At 47.6% G+C, this 21440-nt stretch overlaps 4 protein-coding genes across 9 annotated transcripts in view; 2 read left to right on the top strand and 2 right to left on the bottom strand.

The window, feature by feature from the left end:
* The first annotated feature begins 115 nt into the window (after positions 1 to 115).
* On the top strand, positions 116 to 2933 carry LOC117897437 (wolframin). 3 transcript variants are annotated; one of them, XM_034806277.1, is made up of 5 exons: positions 116 to 255; positions 322 to 420; positions 481 to 1576; positions 1607 to 2033; positions 2094 to 2933. In XM_034806277.1, exons 1-5 carry the CDS (start codon positions 192 to 194, stop codon positions 2916 to 2918), a joined length of 2511 nt encoding a protein of 836 aa, XP_034662168.1. In that variant the 5' UTR covers positions 116 to 191; the 3' UTR covers positions 2919 to 2933. The 3 variants fall into 3 exon arrangements, with proteins under 3 accessions (XP_034662168.1, XP_034662167.1, XP_034662169.1); XM_034806276.1 differs by having other exon boundaries at positions 481 to 2033; XM_034806278.1 differs by lacking the exon at positions 116 to 255 and having other exon boundaries at positions 345 to 371; positions 619 to 2033.
* Positions 2934 to 3017: 84 nt separating this feature from the next.
* Positions 3018 to 3600, bottom strand: LOC117897257. Its single transcript, XM_034805981.1, has one exon. The coding sequence runs from the start codon at positions 3491 to 3493 to the stop codon at positions 3122 to 3124; it is 372 nt and encodes a 123-aa protein (XP_034661872.1). The 5' UTR covers positions 3494 to 3600; the 3' UTR covers positions 3018 to 3121.
* Positions 3601 to 3859: 259 nt separating this feature from the next.
* On the top strand, positions 3860 to 5154 carry LOC117897817 (glutamate--cysteine ligase regulatory subunit). The gene has a single exon (XM_034806867.1). The coding sequence runs from the start codon at positions 4034 to 4036 to the stop codon at positions 4937 to 4939; it is 906 nt and encodes a 301-aa protein (XP_034662758.1). The 5' UTR covers positions 3860 to 4033; the 3' UTR covers positions 4940 to 5154.
* Positions 5155 to 6696: 1542 nt separating this feature from the next.
* Positions 6697 to 21440, bottom strand: part of LOC117896497 — a 29808-nt gene continuing 15064 nt past the window's right edge. The window contains exons 2-10 of one of the 4 annotated variants that reach the window (XM_034804840.1): positions 14249 to 14535; positions 13017 to 13580; positions 12823 to 12901; positions 12649 to 12752; positions 12446 to 12583; positions 12154 to 12378; positions 11816 to 12022; positions 11525 to 11735; positions 6697 to 11461 (exon numbers count right to left, since the gene is read on the bottom strand). In XM_034804840.1, coding sequence (XP_034660731.1) covers positions 9013 to 11461; positions 11525 to 11735; positions 11816 to 12022; positions 12154 to 12378; positions 12446 to 12583; positions 12649 to 12752; positions 12823 to 12901; positions 13017 to 13580; positions 14249 to 14535 — 4264 coding nt within the window. In that variant the 3' untranslated portion in view covers positions 6697 to 9012. Of the gene's footprint in view, positions 11462 to 11524; positions 11736 to 11815; positions 12023 to 12153; positions 12379 to 12445; positions 12584 to 12648; positions 12753 to 12822; positions 12902 to 13016; positions 13581 to 14248; positions 14536 to 15096; positions 15893 to 21440 lie in introns of those variants that run through there. The other 3 variants (XM_034804839.1, XM_034804841.1, XM_034804838.1) reach the window with 3 other exon arrangements.

Below are 21440 nucleotides of genomic sequence, written 5' to 3'. Positions count from 1 at the left end.
ATCGTTAGCAGATCGTATAAAAATCTGAACTATACCTCCCTCAATGGGATACAGATAAGACAGTTAGCTAATTGTAGTGTCTTACGACCATCATTCTCTGTCATTCATCGGCACAAGATGTCATCGCTAAGGCCCTTGCTTAGAATTTCACACGATTTCGTAAACAAAAATTTAAAATTAAATTGAAATAGATGGCAACCTGGACACAAAATGAGCCGACAGGCGTCAGCAAACGTAGGCGCTGGAATCTAGAAGGTACAAGCAACATAAGCATAAGTCAGGACACTCAAAACAAACAATAACAATTCAAAATGACCACAGATCGAGCCTCACTTAACAAATTGAAGAACCACATTGCCCAGGAGGGATGCCCCCAGATGCAGTATGACTTGGCCAAGCAGATTCTGGACAATGCTATAGGTGAGACCCCACATTCATTAATGACTGAAAACTAAAGTTTCCCCGTCTTTTCGAGTGCAGAGCCCCTGGACAAAATCGAACAGTATCAAAAGGCCGTAAATTGGCTCGTCGCTGCGGCACACAACGGGCATGAGGATTCGGCCAAGCTGCTGAAGACTTGCTACAACGACGGCCGTGGCATAACGGCAGAAAATGAGGATGAAGTGCGTCGCTGCCTATCGATGACTCCGGGGGAGCGCGCGGCGCGAAAAGCAGCTCGAGAACTCTTTGCCGTCCTCTCGAACGGCAACGAGCACGTCACGCCCAAGCAGCTGGAAAGAAAGATGAGATGCATATACAATCTTCAACGCAAACGCCGCAGACTGGAGGACGAAACGTCCGGGTCCAGCAGCGAGGGCGAGTCGGAATGCGAGCCGCTGGGTAACATGGAAACCATTGGGCATGCAAACGTGGATCATCCACGCTTAATCACCGAGGCAAACCTCGTGTCGGCTGCTTCCAACTACAGTGCCGGACGAATGCCCACAGTGAACGACACTCTGACACTGTCCGTGCCAGATCCCAGGAGCTTGGACCATGTGCCCCGCTTCTACCGCATTTTCTTCCACCCGCTCATATTTTTCAGCCTGTTCTACCACCGCCTCGTGAACTGCATCATCTCGCTGCCCAGCATACTGCCTGTGAGCGTGCGCCTGGGTCTCCTCATAGCCCTCTCCTGGTGGAGCAGCTTCCAGTTGGTGCCACTGATCAGCTACTACTTCAGCATTGGCATGATGATTTGGGCCACCTGCAAAATGCTGAAGACCAAGCAACAGTTTGTCGACTTTCGGATCTGGTCGGGGCTGTTCCTGCGCTACGGCGACAACAACATCGATGCGGGCATAGCGGAGAAGCGCTTTCTGCGGAACAACATGAAGCCGTACGTGTACTACTTTGGCGCCTTCATCTGCAACCTGATTGTGTATCCGCTCGTGGCCGATGGCTGGATGCCCCACTCAGAGCTGACCATCATCTCCGGAGCCTTCACGCTACTCACCATGGGCGGCAGCATGTACGCCTCGTCCGATCTACTGCCCAACTGGGTGGTGGTCGTCTCCTTTGCCGTCAACGTGCTGGCCAAGTATCCCTACGAGATGGACAAGGTGGTCACAACGCGCTGGCGCTTCCTGGACCTGCGCAAGCCCACCTTCGCGACCTTTGTCATTGGCAACGGCATCGAGTTCTGCCTGAACTGCCGCACAGCCTTGTACCTCTTGATACCCGTGCTGCTGGTGATAATGGCCAAGCGTTCGCGCTGGCACGGTGTCTACACGCATCTCATTCCGCACTGCGTCACGCTCTGCTGGCTGCAAGTGTGCATCGCCACCTCTCAGAGTGCCACCATGTTTGGCGTGATTCGCGGCACTCTTGTGCTCGCTGGATTGGTGTTGTTCCTGCCCCTGTTCGGTATAGTGGCGCTGCTCGTTCCAGTCTTTGTGGCCATCAAAAGTCTTGGCCTGGCCAACGAGCAACTGCACTGGGGAGGCGTTGTCATCGCCAGCCTTCTCATAATGATCGTCTCCTATCTGCTGGCCATGAACCGTGCCACCCAGAAGTACATTACCATGCTGCAGGTGAGAGTTCAGGCAATGCCCAGTGATACCATTAAATACTAACTCTTAAATCACTTTCAGCTAATCATGGGTGTGACAATGGCCTGCGTTTTGGTCTTTCCCTACATGACGTCCAGCTTCAAGGACACGCCACGCTTCAATGCCCTGCCACGAGTCGGTCTGCACTCGCTATCGGACGCCGACACACTGCCATGGGATCGTTTCCATTCCCTGTGCGCCCTGCCCTTCCAGGAGGAGCCCAACAAGATTAAGGCACAGCTGCGTTGCTTCCACCTCAACGGCATGCCCGTGTCCTGGCAGGGCAGCGTCACCAAGGTGCAAATCGCCAAGGTCTCCAATATGTTTGAGGATCTCGTCGCCAATTACTTGCCTGCCTGGTTGGGCAGGGCCGTGCGCTGCGCTCATGGCGAGGACATTTCGCAGAATTTCCAGTGCAACCGCAAGCTGGATGAACAATGCGACGAGTGGCAGCGCGTCATCAAAACGGTGAATGCTCGCACAGGCAGCTGCACGCTGCAGAAGTACAACCGCTACGAGTACGAGCTGCTGGTGAAGGTTGGCAGCAGCAGCGGCAGTCGACTGCTGGGACGCTCGACAGCATCTGAAGTGGTTCTAAAGGCGCACCATGACTTTGGCAACTTCACGCGGCAGCTCAGCCAGGGGGACACTGTGTTGTTTTACGGCACACTCCGAATGCAGACGAACGATGTGCAAGTGCAGTTGAAGACCATCGAGTGCCGGGACTGTAAATCCCCAGAGCTGGGCACGGCGAGCATTGAACGACTCATTGGTGCCTCTCCCATGGATGCCCGCCTGCAGGAACTAATGCGGGGCATCAAATATCTGTTGAATGCGTTGTTGAATCCGTTAATTACGTTTAAGTAGGTTAAATAAAACCAGCAAAAAGGCAAAGGATTTGATTCTCTTAGCTAATAATCACAAAAATGTATACAAATAGTTTTGTTTTTGGTTTTGTTTGGGTTTGTTCCTATACTTGGAATGGGCTGCGTGCATCTGTAGCATTCCTGAAGGCCCAGTCCGGACAAGCTGCGCATGTGTAGGAGGTGCTGAACAGTTTGGCTGACGTTTTATGATGTCTTGGGATGGAAGTTTCGACCTGGTCCAAGCAGTGACGCGTACCAGTCCACTTCTTCTTCACCTTCACTATCAGAAGAGTCTTCAGAGCTACTGGACCCGAACTGATTAATTTCTTGCTTCTCCAGCATTCGACTGTGATGAGGCTGAGAGCATTTGAAGCGATCTGGAGCGTTGTTCATTAGTTGTACACCAGCCAGCAGCAGTTTACGATGCCTTCGATGATAAATTCCCAATTTCTTCAGATCCCTTGCACCAATTCGCTGGCATTTGGCTATGGTGTCGTAGCCTTTGCTCATAAAATTGTCCACGTAAATCTCCATGGTAAGCAGCACCAGCAATTCCCGGACAGCGTGCGGACACATTCTTACATTTTATTTCCTTAGATATGCAAAAACAGACCCAAATATTTTGACATTAGTGACCGTTATGGCGAACTAGTTCCCCCAGATAGAGTGGATTGCCTACAAAATCTCTATCTAACTGGCAAAGTCACAGTTAAAACTTAGAACTTAGAATTATAGCGCTCAAGCTCCTATGTTGTTGTTTGCAGATTTATTGGAACAATTTTATTTGTTCAAAAGATGAACGAAGAACAAAAAACATCGTGGTAAAAAAGCTTGTGATTAGTGATTGCACTAAAACATCGTTAAAATAACATCGATACATCGCTGCTATCGATATATCGATGTTCTTAAAGCTCTAGCGAACACACTGTGTGCACTGTGGAAATGAGACGAATTTCATCAAAACGTATTTAAGTCGCCGCGAGCACACACTGTGGAAACCTGAGACCTTAGAACAGACACCAGAGACCTGGCACGGCCTGCACTTATCTTCGACGCAGATACCAACTATTAAAGTTTCGAGTGTAATCAAAGCCAAGCAACAAGCCAACAACCATCATGATACCGTGCATAACAAAGAAGTATCAAAACGTGGTGATTAGCACGGGCAACATCATTAACAACGAGCTGGGGCAGCGCAAGTCCAACGAGGAACTATACGATGGGCTGAAAATAACGCTGCACAGTGACCCAAATGTCGATCGCGTGGTTGTGGAGATAGACGAGCGGCATGGACGTGTGCAGCACGCCACTCAGGAATTGACCAACAGGCTGACGGAGAACCAACGCTGTGAGATTAGCATCGGCGCCAAGATATTCCTCAACACCAACTCAACGGTGTACATAGAGCAGGCGGTGGAGGCGCTGCTCACCATTCTCAATGTGACGCACGTGGACAACGTGGTGTTGGCCTACCATCCGAATGCGGCTGGTGGCACCACTTTGCCCGTTGCCAACGCAACAGCTGAGTCCACAACACCGACAGCCGCACCGGCCGTCAAATCTCCGTGCTCTGAGGCAAACCCCACACCCTCGAGCGTGGCCAGCTGGAGTCTCCGGAATGGCGCTAGTGGCGTAACCGATCTGAAGCAGCTCTACAGGTCTTTGGAGCAGTACGCCCTCAACCAGAAGATTACTCAGCTGGGCATTGCGGATCTCGACGCCGAGGCGCTGGCGGAGCTGCACAAGACTGCCTCAGTCGCCCCCACCATTGCCCAGGTGAATCTGTCCACGTGCTGCCGCGTGCCCACGGAGCTGCAAGAGTTCTGCGCCGCCCACGACATCCAGCTGAACACACACGGCGATCCGGAGCTGCTGCTGCCAGAGGAACAGTTTTCCGCCCTGGCACCCGGCTACACAATCGATTGGTCGTTGCGCTACCAAGTTCATGTCCGCTGTCGAGGCGTACTCACTGCCAAGGGCTACATTGTGGGGGCCTCGAGGTCCCCCAACGCCAGCGCATAGGCATAGTCGAGAGGCAGAGGCAGTGGAAATGGCAGAGAGAAGCTTAGCTTTAGTTAAAATATATTTGTGTGTGTGTATACCTGTATACTGTTTAGTAGTTCTGTACTTATTGTTTGTTATACAAAAAAAGGAAACCCAGATGATCGATTGATTTTATTGTAAACGATTTCTCAAACTTCTTCTGAACATAAAAGCGTTTCAAAAACGGCAAACCAGCTATCGCCCTCTATGGCGTTGTATTGTTATTTGTGTCATTAGCTTGGTGCTCTCACCGGCTGGCAGGGGTCACCGCGACTTGAACCGGTTTGGCTCACAAATTAAGTATACGTCTAGTACACACTCGGACAATTACTACAGGCGGTGGTCTGGACTGATGACAGCGTTGTGGTCTGGTTCTGCAGTCCCTGCTGGTTCCTGTGGCTCTAGTACTTTGTTATTTACCTTGTTAATCGCTGTCTGTGTCTGGGTCTCTACTCTAGACTCAAATCTAATTAAAGCAGACGCGTCCATCAACCTAGCGACCTCACGGATCACGTGGCTAACCCATTTAATACTTGAGACCGCTCCCGATTAGAACTCAGAATCTTAAACAGCAGCGGGAGATATTTTAAATATATTGCCCATATTTTACTCGCGGGTGCAACAGCTAACGGAGCCATAAATCTCATCATCGCTTATAATAAATTCGGATTGTTAATGAAGGTGTACATCCGCCCCGAAAATTAATCTATTGCCGAAATTTACAGTGGCCATATACTGGTCGAGTGAGCTGCGCGATTGGAGTAGGAGTAAGTGGCTTGCTTTGGCCTGTAAGTAGGGCACTTACAAGTAGTAGTTGTTCTTCCTCAAGTGGCGAAGTTCGTGGACAAAAATGATTTATTAATAAGCAAGCAAGAGAACATATAATTTGAGGGTAAAGTTCAGGGAGCGAACATATGCCATATGCCATGCCTGAGTAGAATTATCTTGGAAGAAGTACAAATGTTTATGCACGCACTAAATAGATACATATTTACATATACATATATGAGTATATGTGTGTGTGTTTAGCGGGAAGTAGGGAAGTACAATAACAAATCAAAAGAATACTTATCGCCATGACTTTGTATATTGCTTAGATACCCCACGGAGAGCGACAGAGAGAGAATGAGTCAATCTAACTCGTTTGTCGATCATTACAGCTCCATGTTTGTTTGGTCTTTCGTCACAATCCCATAAAGTCCCACGATATCTATAGATACTATGTACATACAAATGTATGCATGAATAAATATACATAAATATATGTGTACACTGTGTACATCCACGACGAATCGCTGATGACGCATCCGGCCTCCAAAATGGTGAAGAGCAACATGTAGCACAACATTTTTTGCTGTTGCCAGCAGATATTTTGGAATAGAAGCCTCTCGAATATAATTACCCTCTCCGAGTGGGCTATCAGGAACTGGTGAAATGTGAGAATGAGAAGCCTTATCAGCACGCTATCAGCATTTTCGCTATTTTCGCCTTATTTGTAAGCCAAAACCGCATCCAAGTGCAGTTCGTAGAGATAAGCCAGAGTTCCTACTCAACTATCTTTAAAAAAAAATTAATATATGTATACTTATGTACATATGTCCATCCATCATTATGTGCCGGCTGAGTTGTGATGAATAAGCAAATTACTTGAAATTGCAACATTTGATGAATATCATTATTATTACTTTTTATCTGGAAATTTCCTTAGAATATTTAGAAACAAAAATTCCTGTGGATTACACCATAACAATTGTTGAGTCTTTATTAATTTAATTGAATATTCTTTGAATGCTTCGGTACTCACATTATTCTTAGTTTGACTACACTTCCAATCTACAATACTCGTACACGCGACGACTCCTTCCGCCACTTACATTGTTTCAACATTATCTATTACGAGTATGTTGTTCATTTGTTCATTTGATAATCATAATAATACAATACAATATATACTACAGCAGTTAACACACACCAATAATACACACACGGAATCGATAATGGATGTTTTAGTACTGGAATTGGGTTCGAGTTACACTTGATAAGGTTCATCTTCCTCTATGACAATCATACGGACATATGTATCTAATTACAGGTGTGTCTTTTTTTGTGTGTTTTGTTTTATTTTGCTTGGTGTTTCCTTTATCCGTACAATGGTTATGCATATTCCCGCTCATTAGCTACTCGTACAATTAGATTGCATCGTAAAAACTAATCTATCTCACTTGATTGCAATTCATAATAAAAATGATAATAATACTCTGTATACATTTCGCATCCAATACATTCGTTAAATCAAACGCTCTTGCTCAGGGAGGACGGACGCTGTATCGTAGTACAATTGAAATTGTTTAATTGGCATTCCGATTCCAAGTTAATAAAAAACAGAAACAGAAAAACTGGTCATTCAATTTGGAATTTGTTTAGCCTTCGCTTTGCATTCGTTTCGTTGTCTGCTCGACCATTTCCCGGGCATCGGGCCAGGGGAGGGAACCATTTGAATTGTGGCAATTGGCTGTCGGTAATGCAAATTTGAAACCGGGCTGATGCTGCTGCTGTTGCATGAACGCAAATGGGAGTGGGGCATGGGCATGGCCGTTATGTGGTTCATTCGTTTCGTTGCTGCGACTAGGACACTTGTAAACCATAGTAAAAATGTATCAAAATCTGCACTTCTGTTTCTTTTCTCGTCAAAAATCAAGAGAAAAAATGTACAAAAATCGTTTGTTGGTCGAAGACATCTTAAATAGTTCGATATCTGTTGTGGACTCGTGTGTGGCTGTGTGTTGCACATTCATTTAAAGTAAGTGTGATACTGTCTAGTTTCTCATAAGATTCAAAATGTATATTCCATCGTTATCATCTGCCTTCGATTTAAATTCGAACAGCTGTCGCAAACAAAAGTGATCTACTGGGGGGAACATGAGCTTGACAATGAAACGGATTCTTTGTCTATGGTTCACAACAATACGTAGAGTACATATGTATATCTGAAGAATTTCCACTAGTTTACTTAAGGTATTCGTATTTCGTATTGTAAGATTTCCCATATGGATTTTTGTTTACTTTAGGAATAGTTATAGACACACATACTGTTCTGCACATTGAGATACGAGTAGATAGAAAATTGAATAGAACGATTTGCAAGTGGGGGGAAAAGTGTGGAGGAGGATTACCACTACTGGTAGCACTACTAGAATATGTAAGAGAAAGGATCTATGTGGGTCTGGACATCGTGTAGCTAAACATTTACTAAACACATTCTTTAGAATTTCAATTAAAAGTTTCCTAGATTTCTTTTTTTGTTCAACATCGAGTTGTGCCAATATATTTTTAAAAAATATTTGCAGTTTTTGTTTTGTTTTGTTGTGATACCGATTACATACTAATACATTTTGTTTAAACATTAAGCCAATGGAATTGCAATTGTCAGGGAACACACACCGCACAAGAGAGACATCAAGAGAGACACTTAAAATGCATATTGACATCCCTCGCAGGGCTTTCGATTTTGTGTGCGCCCCTTAAAAATGTCACAAAAATACAATCAAAACATTTTGTTTACTAATCTACCAAAATACATACAATAAAATACATTGATGCCACTCATACATATGTAATACTCTCCTACATAATCATATCTATATGTTTTATGCTCAATTGGATATTGGTGTAACCTTTTCTTCGCTCTCTCCCTTCTCTTCCTTTTTTCTTTTAATCTATAACAACTAACAACAATCTGTAGTTTGAATGGATTAAGTATAGTTAGTATATGTGTGTGTGGGTGGTGGGTCTTATGTAGAACGCTAAACTATTCAAAATATAATAATACCATTCATTTTGCCATTCTGTTTGGGGGGCATACATAAGTAATTCAGTCTAATTTGGGAATTGGTCGACGATCAGTGTCGTGGAGCGGTGCGTTGCGATACGTTGCTGATGTGAGATGAGTGCGGGTATGTGGAACGGGTGGAACCAAACACACAAACAAATGTACAATAGTCGGATCGGATTTATTTCTTCTATTTCGATTCCTGTATCATCTCTTCGATTGCTCAAATCAAATGCGACTTGCGGTTGGAGTGCTCGATGGCGGCCAGCAGCTCGTGCTTCTTGCGCACATAGAGGCGTCCCTTCTTCCAGGGATTCTGCAGCTGCAGCGGCTTGAAGTCATCTCGCAGGCAACGCTCTCGTGCGCCGATCACCGCCACCAGGCAAAAGTTCTCCAGCATATCGGCACTGTAGATGGGCCCATTGTTGCCTTTCAGCACCACGGCCATGTTGAGCTGCTTGACCACCAGATTGATGACCTCGCGGGCGGTTGTCTTTGGGGTTACGTGGAGCTTGAGGCTGGTGCCACTCGCCAGTCCGGTATTGTAGGCGGTGTACACCTGAATGATGCCCGACACCTGCTCCGTGTTCAGGCTGGAGCAGCTGGCCGAGTCCTCTTCGCTGCTCTGGCGAGACAGGCTCTTCGTGGAGGATGCCTTCGAGGTGCTGGCCACCGGCTCCTCGCCACCCACAGCCCGCAGCTCGGCTAGGGTGCTCTTGAGGTAGGGTCCACCCTCGCGCAAATTGGCACTGGATGCCGCCTTCGTTGCCGGCTTCAGCGGCTTGTGCTCCAGATCCGTGGCAAAGGCGCCGCTGCCGCTCCTCAGCGACACACTCGATCCGGCCAGATACGGAGCCGAGCTGGAACTATGCACCGTGATGAGCGGCGTGGTGTGATGGGCGATGTTGGAGCTGGTGCGCTTCCGCTGGGCCGCCACCGCCTGCGAGTGGCGCAAAGCATCCGCCAAAGTGTCATCGGAGCGTGACGGGGGCAGGGCAAAGACGCTGCTGTTGCTGTTCCCATCCGAAATGGAGTCCACGGCAGAGTAGAAGCTGCGCGTCGTGTAGGTGGAGCTCATGGAGTCGCCGCTGTTCTTGCGCAGCGACACCTCCGAGCATGTGGATGCCGCGTACTCACTGGTGGACACTTGCAGCAGTTGCTGTTGCTGCTGCTGCTGTTGTTGCATTTGTGACTGCTGCTGCTGATTGGATGTTGTGGCCTCCCCTGGTGTGGTGGCAGTTAGGCCCAGATTCTGCTCCGACTTCGAGTGCTCCGGCTTGCCCTGCGACTGATCCTCGTTGGTGCCGGGGCCCGGCCAGCTGCCACGCCCAGTGCCTGTCTTGTTGAACTTACTCTCGCGTACGGGCAGCTGCAGCAGCTGCTTGGACTGGCAACCGGTCGCGGACAGCTCATCCTGCCGCAGCTGCGCAAAGTCGAGAATCTCCCGCATGGCCAGCGATGGCTGGGCACTCTTGTTGCGCGCATAGGCCACCACATCCATCAGCCAGCGCACGCTCTTCCACACCAGCGTCAGGCTGGAGCTGAGCTCCTGCAGCGTGGCCAGTCGCTCCTTGGCCGCCTGCAGTTCGCTGCTGGAGAAGGCCTCGCGCAGCGAGTGCGTGGCCAGGGCTGTGTCCAGCTCCAGGATGCAGGAGAGTCGCGCATATTTCTGTATAATGGCCGGCTGGTATGTGCGCAGATGGATCATCTCGAAGGCCTGGATGCTCAGGCTGGCCAGATCGTCACGCTGCAGCAGCAGCTCCGACTGTCCGGGCACCGCGCACGATGACTCCGCCGAGGGGCAGACAACCAGGAAACTGATGTCGTGACTGTGCTCGATCACCTCCACGTCGTAGAGGCGGTGGGTGGTGGCCTCCGAGGCCTTGATGTTCATCCCAGCGAACAGCTTGTGCATCGCACTGGTGAGATCGTACAGGAAGAGCCGCTGCACCTCCGTGGTGCCCGAACGCTCGCCCCCGGGCGAACTGAATTCCAATGGAAGGCGTAAAGGATCGCCGCTGCGATGCAGCACCTGCCACTCCTCGGCCGTGATGTGGCTGTTCTCGCGCACCTTGCAGTGGGGCAGCACATTGGGCGTCTTCACGGGCACCACCACCTGGATCTGGTCCATGGAGCACTGCATCTTCAGGTAGCCCAGATAGAGGCCCGGCTCAAGGCGCTGCAGTGCCGCCTGCTGGTAGTGCATCTGCTCGCCAATCGATGAGATGAGCAGCTCGTTGATGTTGTAGTCCTCGTGCAGGGCCCCGAGTTTCTTCTGCAACTTGCTGACCGGCAGCCAGCGGGAGTTGAGTATGGAGACGGCCTTCTGGCTCTTCACCGACTGCACGCAGGTGAGGACGACGGTGCCCTGCGAGTCCCGCAGCGGCTTGTAGTACAGCTGGCCGAGATCCGTGAAGCCCAGCGCCGATTGCATCTGGCAGACGGCCGACAAAAGCTTTGTGCGGAAGTGAACGGCGGACGTGAGATTGCGCTCCATGTCGGAGCGAAGCGACTTGACATCGTCCCAGGTGCAGGCCACCTTCATCAGCCAGTAGTAGTCCATGTGCAGGGCACTCGGATACGATTCGTCGATCTCGATGACGGGCGGAAAGTCCTCGCTGGTCACCAGCACCTTGTCGTCGCAGTGGACGATGCACGAGAAGTAGATGCCCCTGTGGGAGAGTTGGATTGCAATGAGTTTTGACAAAGATTAAATCGGTTTTCTTTCTACTTACCTTCTGAGTGTCTTTTGGAACTTGGAGGCCACCGAAAAGAGCTGCTTGATGGTCGTCTTCTTCTTGGGATTGCGTCGCTGTCCGCCCGCAGGATCCAGCGTGAGTTCGGAGACATCGGCGGGTCGGGCCAAACGCACGGCCGTAAATAGGTTGTCCAGAATACGATGGCGACCCACAAATCGGTCCTCGCGATTGTCCAAGTCCCGCCAGGCTGGAGGTGGAGGAAGTGTGTCATGGTTTAAACGAATTGATTGGTTGATTGATGGGGGTCCGGTCCGGACGGCTACTCACTGGATGGCACCACGCTGGCAGGAACTGAGCTGCGATAGGCACCCCAACCCTTGACATTGCCGCAGGAGGCGCGCAGGAAGTATCGACGCCCCTGGGTGAGGCCGGATATGTGACACTGGGCGCCCATTGTGCCATGGAAGCTCACCCACTCCAGCAGCTCGCTCTCGCCCACCACATTGTTGAAGTCAGCGCGGGTCGACCATTGAACTGTGGCAGAGACAGAGGCAGACAGAGACAGAGGTGAGGTCAAAGCCACATCACAGTCACAAATGGCAGGTCGCATGGCAATCAGCATGTGATTGACAGCCACTTGGCATTGCGGTTTGCGAATGGTTTACCTTTGAATTTCGTGCCAATGGCACCCTCGAAGGGCTCCAAGATTTGTACGCTGATGGAATTGTCGCCGGTGACATCTACGACCACCGAGGCGGGTGCATCTGGCGGCCTGGCCTGGTCCCAGCCCAGCAGCAGTCGTCGCAGACCCTTGACGCGTCGCTCCCAAATGCCGATCTGTTTCTCCACCTCGCTGCCCGTGCAGCCAGTCACGGAGGCACTCGAGTTGCCTGTAAGGGAAAGACCGAGCTGATTAAGTGCCCCATCCATGAGCGTCGATGGTTGTGCGCCACTCACCAATTATGATGCTCGAGATGGAGGGCCGCGAAGCGAAAATGGGCGCACAGAGGCCCTCCGGTCCGCTTAGATCGTGAATGCGCGACTCGGCGTCCTGCAGCAGGCCATTCAGCTTGCTGCCGATGTTCTCCGCTGAAACTGCAACACGAGATTGAGATTGATCAGTCAAAGGAACAGCGAGAGAGAGATGCACTTGAACTTACACTGAGAGCTCTCCATGGCGCCATGTTGCAGCAGCATCTTGGTCATGGAGCGATTGTTGCTCAGAACGGCCAGATCCAGAGCGGAGAGACCATCATTATTAATGCTGTGAAGGGAGATGTGGAGATTGTTATGTAAGGAGTACAAAAGGGTATGAATTATGAGTGGTGTCGTACCTATTTACATCCACATCGGTGGACTCCAGTATGGTGCGTGCCTTGTCCAGATGTCCATGCTCCACGGCCGAGAACAGAGCTATAAATGAAGATAAACACAGATAAATTTTAGTTGCAGTTTCAGCTAATCAGCGGCCTTAAAATCAAGTACTAGCTGGTGGATTAGTGGATTAGTTTGGCTGCCTTGGGCCTACCATGTAGATGAAGATTGCTCTGGGTCAGCTTTTCGAACTGGGCTTGGGCCAGTTTCTGTTGCTTCTTGGACATTTTGCTGGCACGCGGGTGTGGTATGTTGCCGGTTACTTTCGTTCTCAGCTGCACGGGCTGACGGTGCACGGCGAGCTGTTGCACATTGGCCGCCGTATTCTCATCCCCGGCCGCAAGTGGTGGCGTCTCCAAGTCGCCAGAATCGGTATTATCCTCGTCATCGTGGTCATCCCGCAGCTTGGCATTCTTCGGCTGGGAGTGGCGGGAGATGCTGAGCTGTGACTGCGAATGCGACTGTGTCGAGTGCGGCAGAAGGAACTCCATCTCTCTCAGGTCCTGTGTGTGGCAGGAGATGGCGGTGCGTATCTTGGCTACCGTTGCATGCTGCGTCAGCTGCTCGGACCAGCGAGTGGACAGCAACGGCGCTGGAGAGTATGTGGGATAGTTATCCTTCTGTTGTTGGCTCCGATCCTTGGGTCGCAGCTTGACCTGTTCCGCAACAGATTCAGTGTCGCTCTCCCGATACGACTGCGACTGCGACTGGATGTTGTCTATCCGGCGGGGATTGAAGGATTTGTGCGTGGTTTGTTTGGGCAGGAAACAAATAAAAAGGCAAATTCAAATTAAATGCAAAATTAAAAGCAAATAAAAGCTAAATATAAATTAAATGCAGGATTTGTTGTATGTCAATATATACAGAGAAGGTAAATAACCGTGTGGCCCGCCGTGGGTGAGTAGAATGAGTTTGTGGGGGGAGGCACACCATCGGGTAATTATAACAATTATTATTGTTTTGCTTCCGCCTGCTGTATGCCAATGCGATTAATTAAATATTAAACATAAATGCCTATTCCGACCGCCATTGTTTGTATGTGGTTCTGTTCTCCTTTCTGCCCTGACATGAGATGAGATGATGATGACCATCGCACCAATTAAATTAATTATGCAGAAGCGGATTCCAACCTTTTGTTTGTTTGTGTGTTTAAATGTTTGTTAGTGTGTGTTTGGTTATGTCTCCATGCAACGCGAAAAGCAGCACTGCCACCCACCACTCTTGATAATTATTCCTCCTCCTCCGTTCATTTCATTTCAATTGCCTTCAGTATTCCTTTGGCATTGTTTTGTATGTAGGAATGATGATAAATGTAAGTAGTTCAAGCGCATTTCTTAATTACCCCGCATGGGGGTTACGGGTACCGTTTCTCCAATCATCTCTTACCATCGAAGGCATATTGACTGTGACGCCGTCGTTGCTGTAACGCAGGCGGAGTCAATGTGCCGTGGGTAGCCACCGACACTGCTGATGATGATGCTGTCGCCACCGCCGTTGCCGCCGCTGCTGCCCGTGCCCCTGTTGGGGACACTTTCAATTGACAGAATTTGGTCAGCTCGTTGAGCGTGTGAAACGATTTCTGGCGCATGAATACAGCCGGAGAGCGGAGACAGCTGCTCATCTGGAGTTTCTGCGGCGGGCAGGGGACTTTATGGCTATCGCTGTGGTAGCATCTGCAAGAGCATAATATTAACGACCCCGAAAGACATATTTTGGCAGGGGATTAAGCCAGTGGTTATATGTTCCACACATGTGTGCCCATGAAACATTCAAATGAATATTCATCCTATTTCCACACTCGTTTTATGGCTTTCTTTCTTCGAAAAGGGAACAACTCTCGCGTAAACAAGCAACGAAATGGCAACGAGCTAAAGGGAAATTGTTTTCTTAGATGTAATAACAAGATCTGAGACGGGAAGGAAGCCCTACTACCCCTTCCTAGAGAAAACCAAACAGCTTCAGTCTTAGATTCCTACCCTTTTGCCTTTTCCGAATAGTTCATTGACCCACTTGGAAGCAAATAAAAATCACAAAACAACACATGATGGATATAAAAATCAAATCAAATCATAGAATGGAACCCACAAACGATAGACAACGTTTCACTGAATCAAATCGAAATCTGTCACTTAATCGCGATTAATGTATGCATTTCGAACCACTCCTTTTCCTGTTTCCTCCCACAGTTCTTTCTTGGAATAAAGATGATATTTAAAAAGGGCGACGACACCTACGACTGTTCAGGTACGGCATCGGCTTCCGGATGGTGGCTGTGCGCATGCGCGTCGTTCCATAGATCCCCTGCTGGGCATTTCGTGTGATGTCCGCCAGCACAGATATTGAGTCGTCGCCGCTAAACGTTCGCTCCAAGTCCGAGTCCAGTGTGGCCTTGGGGGCTGGCTTCGGCTTTGCCTTTTCCTTCTCCGGCTGGCAATAGCTCTCAGGTATCTGAAGCAGCTTGCAGGCCTTTCTCGGCAGCGTAACACCCACGGGCAGCGTGGACATTAGCTGCTCGATGCCCAGTTCCTCCTGTTCGGTGGCCATCTCAGTGCTGGGCTGCCGATTGAGCGGCACAAACTCTTTCTTGCCCTTCACTTTGGTGGTTACCACGGCAACGGCATCGATTTCGCTCCACAAACGCAGTGCCTTGGCTGCCTTGCTCTTGTCCAGCGTTGTCCTTGTGCCGCCGCCGCTGCTGCGATTGCGCGAATGCAAATGGGCGCGCAGCTTGAAGGGCGACTGCAGCGGCAGGGCGGGACTATGCAGCTTGCTCTTGAGGCGGCGCAGAGAGGATCGCACCGAATGCGAGCGGCGCAGGGCGGGCAGTGTATCCCCGTCCTCATCGTCCTTTTGCGGTGTCGATATCAAAGCCGCCTGCTGATCCTTTAGCTTCGAATACAAGCCCAATGCTTTGCGACGCTCCATTGATCACTTTAACCGGTTTCTGTTACGTGTCCTTTTCGTAGTTTCTATCATAAATACGTTTATTGTTTAACACTCTTAACACATTTTCAGTTTATTTCATTTTATTTTCGGTTTGTTTTTAGGTTTTATTGCAGGATTTTCCGTTGTGCGCTTCGCGTGTTTCAAAAATCGAATGAAAAAAGTTCTCTGCCGCGAGAACAGCATCGGAACGAACGTGATTCCGTTTTCTCTCTCTCTTTCGCTTTAAAATCCTCTCTTTGCATGTCAGTGATGCGTTAATACTCATTGTGCTAGCTGTTTTCAAGCCAAATATTTTCTGTCGTAATATTGCAAAAATTATATACATGATAAACATACGCCAAGCGATTAAGCTGAACATGTATTCATATAGTGATGTGTAAATATAAAATTACTTTAATTATTTTGCTAGTTTCTATGACCCTTCTTGGAAAATGACCAAAGCAATCCGCCGTTTCTAGCTATTTTCCATTGATTGATTCCGCTATGTTGAGCAGCACTGTTGAGTGCCATGTTGTTTAGGTAGGATGAAAAATCTCTCTCCTCTCCCTGTTGCGAAGTCCTCTCTCTCTCTGTCCCTGCTGCTCTACCTACCCCTACAGGAAATATCACTCGTTTGATCCCTGTTTTCAACTGGGCTTTTGTGCATACCTTTGTATGTGCATACATACATATGTACATGCATATATACGAATATGTACATTTGTATGCATGCATATCTGTCTGTCCCTGCATACAAATTCTCTTAAGTAGCAGCCTCGGTTTCAAAATAAAAATCCTCCTCTAAGATGTGCTCTCACGTGTCCTTTGGAACACTGGATATGAATGTGTGGGTGTCGTAAAATCAATTATCGCGACATTTCGAGTATCGTAAACCTTAACAAATTATTTTCAGACGCCTAGAGGATTGTTTGTTGTTTTTGTTGTAGCTATTTCTGGTGATTCGAGGACTCGTCCCGTACTGATTTATCGACGTGTGTCTGTTGGCATTAGGGAGGTGTCGCCGTCGCCCCCGCAGGCAATGAAGACAAATGGAAAAAATTAAATCTGTGTCGCGCGTCTAGAAGTCATCTGTCGTCGCGTATCATGAGCTGTTTAGCCCCCACAAAGGGCTCACCAAAGTCGGAGTCAGAGAAAATTGAAAACTAATTGGAGCGACTTGAAAGGTGAATTCGATGTGCCCTCGATCAAAAGGGAAACCGGTTTTATTTTACATTTTCGCGTGAGTTTTTGTTACTAATTTTAGACATTGTCTCATATGAATGAAATGAATAAATGTCGCACGGTTGTGTCTAAAATCACTTGGATCTCCGCCGAAATGATTTCAAATACTGGGAAGTAGTCTCTGTGGCGGAAACCACCTATTATCCAAACACTTGGTCAAGGTCAGGCTCAGCGGCCGCAAACACCGTGACTCAGCCCAGACTCAGTTTCTGGGCTGACTGGCGACTCGAATCGGATATTTGAAGCAGGCAGTACCACAATTGATTCACCAAAGTGATTCTCAGGTAAATATTATAGGAGCACTGTTACATATGGAAGAGTCTAGGGTTCTACGATAGATGACTGACTCAAAAGTCTATATTTATGTGCATCTTTGTTATACAAATAAATCCTTCATGAGTAATGTATTTACATACATAAAACCGAAACATTTATATCGGCGTAATGTGGTCTAGTGTTTGGTTTCTTTGTTCGATTGCAGCCGTTCTAAATCAAATTCAATTAGTTTAAATATGCAAGAACTGCGCTAATAATAAACTAGAGTGAAATCTTTGTGCTAAACTTATTCCTAATGTGCATGTTGTCTCTCAATATTTGCAATTTTTTAATGCCCGAGACAATTCAGAATCACGTCTCTTCATATCACTGTTTGATATTTGAAAAGCCTTTGCTAAAAAATTATTACTAATAATAACAAAAACACACACACACCACCATTGGCAATGCCTTGCGGCACGTACCGGGATCAATCCTAAGCCGCTTCCCTGATACTATCAGGTTTCAGTGCGACCATCCCCGTCCCCATCTCTCCGTGGATCAACTTAAACTGTCAATTGAGGGCGTGCAATAAATAAAATTTGCTGACCCATAAACTTGAAAAAAAAGGAAGAGGAGAGTAGGAGTCGGGTGTGGGTTGCCCGAAGCACTCGGTTTGCAATTGCAGGATAATAAAATTTATGAAGCTACGCAGGACAAAATTGCCCAACATAAATCACAGCAAAGGCTCTTGCCGACAGCCCTAGATGGTAGAATGGGAGATTGGGAGGGTAGAGACAGCACAGGACAGGATAGGATAGGATAGAGGTCATTCATTGGACCAACAGCCGACAACCACAGCCCGCAGACCACATCCATATCCTCCATTCAGCAGACAAAACAACATAATCCACTTAATAGAGCCGACAACAGACTCGACTCCCAATAATGGTGGGGATCCCGAGCCCAGGCTCCCACTAGTCCCCTCCTTCGCCTGAACACAAGTAGTAATTTATTCCGATTTCATCTTGCATTCTGCGCTGTCATAATTGTCAGATCTACCACACATTAAGCAAAGTTACGAGCAGCAGACAAGCAGCAACAGCACAAGAGAGGAGAAAAAGGCATTTTTGACTTAATTTAAATAAATTTGTCGCTTCCTCAATAAAAGCTCCAAACATGGCAGGGCATGGCAGCCAAGAGAACGAAACTCTGTGTGTCTGGAGACGAGTCGCACTTGGAAACGAGCGCCAGAAAGCGCAAAAAATAACATACTTTACATGTCTCTGATTTCGAGAGTACAAATCGCATTATGAGTGAGGCAGAGCCAGAGCCAACTGCCAAGCGGAGTTCAGGCGGAAATGCTAATTGAATTTAAGTAACCAGAACCCCACAGGCATTATTACTGCCACAAGATAGAGAGAGAAGAGACAGAAACAGAGGGACAGAGAGGAGAGAATATAGAGAGAGAGAGAGAGAGAGTCTGCTCCTTTGACTTGACCTTTGTCTCTGCAATCAGCTAAAGCATTTAATTCTATTGGTTTACTGTGCCAAATCACAGAACTAATGTATTCATATTAATCAGATATGCAAATTGGTGACCCTCGTTGCTATCGCCATTGCCAAATGAAAATGTTGCCAGAAAAAACAGCAAAAAAAACTTGAAAGGAAAGGCTCTGGCTTTTAGGATGGCAGAAGCTTGCAGATACCCTGGCAGATCAATGGCATTCCTTTGGGGGATAGTTAGTTAAGCGATAGTTAAGCGAAACGAAAGAAGAAATTTTTCTACCAAAGAGGAACCAAAGCTGATGGTTTTCTCAACTCATGCTGCTAGCCTTAGCTCCCCTCTTTAAAGGGTATCACACACAAAGAGTGAACAGTGACAAAAAAGCGGAATAGAAAAAGTCAAAGCCAAAATGGCAATAAACGTTTTGACCGGGTCACTTGGACTTGCCCACTTCCTGGCCTGGTCTGGCCTGGCATGGCCCGGCCTGTCTTGTCCACCTCTATCCTCCTGCTGCTGCTCCACTCCTCGTTTGGAAGGCAACACAAACCAATAAGCCAGCATTTAAAATTATGTAAATCCAACGCGATTTGCACAAAGTTTTTGCCGTTGTTGGTCCGATTTTTGTGCTACTTTTTTCACTTGGCTGTTGGGCTGAGTGGGGTCAAGGCGCAAATCTGTCGTGCATAAAGGGATCTCTGGGTTATTCCGTATTTTTTTTGTGTTTGCTGGCTCTCAAATTGAAAAGTTATGCGCAATATAGGGGCAGAGTCAGGTCCGACAAAAGACGTCGGCCATAAACATTGCTAAATACGCCATGGGATAAAAAGTTGTTGACATAAAAACGAAACAAAATATTCCCTTACAGGGGAGCCCACTTTGTATGGCTCGTAATTGAAGCAAAGTGGCTCTTATTGTATTAAGAATTAATAAAGGATCTACAATGCAGATTCTTGGGTGTCCGTTTATATGAGTATTCAGAAGATTGCCGGATTGCCGGGTTGGGACTTCAATGTTTATACCGATTTCCCTGAAAATTTGTTTTGGTATAACTTTAAACTAGATCTGTGGGTGGGTATCTTGGAATTTATCTTTGATTCCCAGAATTTATCTGCCTTCTACAGTTTTACATAGTGTACATTGATGTGCCTACCCTCCTCCACATGCCTCAATGCATCAGCGACACATTTAGGTCAGGCTGTCTCACACAGCTGCGAGTGTATGTGTGACCTTTGGGGGGCATTAAGTTCAAAAGTCGTACAAGTTTGTGCCCCACAGCATTTGACATACGCACACACACTCGACCATTCCAGAGGCCATTCATTTGCATGTTTGTGCTGTGGGATATCCGCTTGGGGTCTCGGCTCGACTTGGATCGGTTCGGATCGGGCGTTGGTGCGCCCGTGTGTGTGTGGTCTCTACGTGCTCATTGCGTTGTTCTTGGGGCACAACGTGACAAACGAAAGTTCAATTCAAGCCAAGATAGACACGAAAGAATCACAGCTATAATGGCTGGAAACAGCCGCAGCGACAACGACAACGGCATACAGCATTTCATTTATATTGTTTGATATAAAAGTCTTTTGATTGATTTCAGTCGCTTATCTGCTTTGTAAAGCGATTTCTTTGCCAGCAACAGCAGCCTTAGAGGGCGCACACAATGGCTTTGCCACATGGCCCCCCACCCAATGAGGTAACTGGAGACGAGGCTGAGGCTGAAGCTAAAGCAAGACAGTTTTTAGCATCGCAAATTGCCAAGACTCTCGTCTCCAAAAATCGATGGTAATTTGAGAAAATGTTGTACTTCCAAAGAGTTGCTCCCATTACTGCTGCAGATTCAGATAAATTAACAATTCTTGGAACTGTTCTGTCTCGTTGTTCCGCTTAATGAAGGATGCCGTGGATGCCAAGATGCCGCGGGGGTGAAGCTGCTGCAGATCCGGTGCTAATGAAGCCTTTTATTCGCCTTATTTCGTATTCCAATGAAAGTTGTCAAAGTAAATTCTAAAGTACTTCTTACTAAATAATTCTCAGGCACCGCTAATATCTTAACACTGGAGTAAGCTGAATAAACTGAGTTTATGGCTTTAGAAAAAGATTCAGACAAAGACTGTCTTTTGTTTTGCCAAAACTTGCTGTTATTATTCAAATTTCGTCGGGGAAATAAGTCACGCCATTCCCTCGTTTTGCAAAGGCAAACCAAACAAATTCCGCACAATCTCACACATTTTGTATTTGGGAACACACCTCACATTGGCTCATGCTCATGTTGTGTACATGCGATATCTGACAGGGTACGGGGTGCGGGGTTCTGCCGCTATCTACAGACATTATACAATACATCGACGACAAATTATATGGTTCGGACTAACTACTCGCTTCAGAGGTTTCCCCCATACATAGTTTCTGCTGCTGGTGTTTATTTATTCGATAAGAGCCAAAGCCTACTCCAGAACCCACCAACTTCGATAACAGAAGAGGGTTGAGGCCGGTGCCAAAGTAAACAAACTTAAAGAATTGTTAAAAACTTTCAGGCAATGTGCCATAACAAATTTCGTGATGAATTCTTTTTTAATCAAACATTTAAAACTTTTTAATAAGTGCACAACTCGAAATAAAATGGAAGGGCAAAAACTTTGGCCTCTGGCGGTC

The sequence above is a fragment of the Drosophila subobscura genome, chromosome O, assembly GCF_008121235.1.
Source record: "Drosophila subobscura isolate 14011-0131.10 chromosome O, UCBerk_Dsub_1.0, whole genome shotgun sequence".
NCBI lineage: Eukaryota > Metazoa > Arthropoda > Insecta > Diptera > Drosophilidae > Drosophila > Drosophila subobscura.
Note: the sequence above shows the minus strand (reverse complement) of the source record. Positions and strands in the feature narration are given on the sequence as shown.

Coding starts and splice junctions, on each gene's coding strand:
- LOC117897437 (XM_034806276.1), top strand. CDS start 192: ATGGCAACCTGGACACAAAATGAGCCGACAGGCGTCAGCAAACGTAGG. Junction 256..321: donor TAGGCGCTGGAATCTAGAAG/GTACAAGCAACA, acceptor AAATGACCACAG/ATCGAGCCTCACTTAACAAA. Junction 421..480: donor GATTCTGGACAATGCTATAG/GTGAGACCCCAC, acceptor TTTCGAGTGCAG/AGCCCCTGGACAAAATCGAA.
- LOC117897257 (XM_034805981.1), bottom strand. CDS start 3,493: ATGTGTCCGCACGCTGTCCGGGAATTGCTGGTGCTGCTTACCATGGAG.
- LOC117897817 (XM_034806867.1), top strand. CDS start 4,034: ATGATACCGTGCATAACAAAGAAGTATCAAAACGTGGTGATTAGCACG.